The following is a 1897-nucleotide window of genomic DNA, read 5'->3' on the forward strand; positions in this document are numbered from 1 at the left end:
TCATGATAGCCAGGAACATAGTGGGGTCAAAATGTGGATAATGTACATGCACAATCTTCAAAGAACTCAAGAAGGAAAAGGGGAAGAAAAGATAGAGTGAACTGCTAAACGAATGTGGAAAGCTACTGATTAACTCAGGTAAGATGAAATATCTTACCAACTATTCCTTCAATAACCTTTCTTAATGAAGCTTACAGCCTGGAATATTAGAGGTATAGGAAATAGAAGGAAATAATGAAATCTTAGTAATATAATGAAAGACGAGAAACCATATATGATTTTTATTCAGGAAACGAAATGTTCGATGGACAAGATCAGAAAGATTCACAATAAGTGGCTAATCAAGTATGAGTATCTAGAGGTTAAAGCAAACAACTCGGCGGGGGGGGTTCTTACGCTGTGGGACCCACTTAAATTTGGGATCTTGGATGCTGAAGCATCAAGGAACTATCTTTCTGTGGTTTGTCAACCTGTAGGTGATAAGGAAATATACATGATCACAAATGTTTATGGACCTCAAAGGCAAGCAGACAAACTCAATCTTCTCACCTCCCTTGAGGATCTAAGAGCAAGACACCCCAATATGCCCTGGATAGTTGCAGGAGATTTCAACATGATAAGATCTCTCTCAGAGAAAAAAGGTGGTATTAGACAGCTAGGAAGAGACTCCATGGCCTTTCAGAACTTCATAACAAAGATGGGGCTTGTGGATACAGAAACAATAAATGGAACTTTCACTTGGAACAACAAGAGGGGAGGAGACTCTCAAGTCGCCTCCAAACTTGACAGATTCATTATTTCAGAGGACCTCTTTCTTACAGGCCCTGCCATGACAGCTTCTATTCTGCCTTTTGGAGGATCAGATCACTGGCCTGTATAGCTGGAAGCCACCTTCATGGGTAAACCAAGAAACAGACCTTTCAGGTTTGAGAATGCCTGGCTCACTCACCCCAATTTCAGCAGTAATATTGAAAAATGGTGGAAAGAGGATCTGAACATTCAAGGCACTAAAATGTACATGCTCCAATAGAAACTCAAACACATCAAATCCAAACTTAAAGTTTGGAATAGAAAAGATTTTGGTGATATCTTCAAGGCCAAAAGAGAAGCTGAACAGAAGCTCAAGGAGATCAATTAGATCAACATCACAGATGGCTTTAACGAGGAGAGGCAAAGGTCAACTGACTCTTTGCAGGAAGTATGGGAAGAGCGATACTTGCAAGAGGAAATCTTCTGGAGACAAAAATCAAGGATTCAGTGGATCAGAGAGGGAGGAAGGAACACAAAATTCTTTCATAGATCCACCATGGCTCACAGGGCACACAACAGAATCACAAAACTCAGAGATTCTCAAGGAAGAGAGATTGAAGCCCATAATGAAATGGAATCAATCCTTGTACAACACTTCCTCAACATTGCAGAGGAACCTCTAGAGGATAGATCCAGGTTCATTGACCACTTTACTCAGTTCATCCCCCAGTTGGTCACCAGAGAGGACAACCATAATCTCAATAGGCCAGTGTTGGAAGAGGAGGTCAATGGAGTGATCAACGAAATGCAAAATGAAAAAGCTCTAGGCCTGGATGGGTTCAATGTAGACTTCTTCAAAGCCTGCTGGGATATAATCAAACAGTATATCCTTGAGGCTGTGGAAGACTCAAGAAAATCCAAAAAGGTTCTAAAGGCTCTCAATGCTACCTTCATAGCTTTAATCCCAAAACAAGAAAATGCCATGACTCTGGATGGTTTTAGACCCATAGCCTTATGTAATGTGGTGTACAAAATTATTTCCAAAGTGATAGCCAATAGACTTAACCCCCTTCTACCTTCTCTCATCTCGGAGGAGCAAACAAGCTATGTGGAAGGAAGACAAATCCTCAATAATATCATCCAAGCT

The 1897-nt window shown here is 40.7% G+C and overlaps 1 protein-coding gene across 1 annotated transcript; it reads left to right on the plus strand.

Annotated features, from left to right (window-relative positions):
- The first annotated feature begins 304 nt into the window (after nucleotides 1–304).
- Nucleotides 305–880, plus strand: LOC149149952 (uncharacterized). The gene has a single exon (XM_089442638.1). It carries the CDS (start codon nucleotides 305–307, stop codon nucleotides 878–880), a length of 576 nt encoding a protein of 191 aa, XP_089298764.1.
- The last annotated feature ends 1017 nt before the right edge of the window (nucleotides 881–1897 follow it).

The sequence above is a fragment of the Pinus tabuliformis genome, chromosome 9, assembly GCF_031772625.1.
Source record: "Pinus tabuliformis cultivar Carrire ecotype Pingquan chromosome 9, CPIR1, whole genome shotgun sequence".
Taxonomy (NCBI): Eukaryota; Viridiplantae; Streptophyta; class Pinopsida; order Pinales; family Pinaceae; genus Pinus; species Pinus tabuliformis.

Bases quoted from the DNA above. Each gene is read 5' to 3' on its own strand.
- LOC149149952 (XM_089442638.1), top strand. From the start codon at position 305: ATGGACAAGATCAGAAAGATTCACAATAAGTGGCTAATCAAGTATGAG.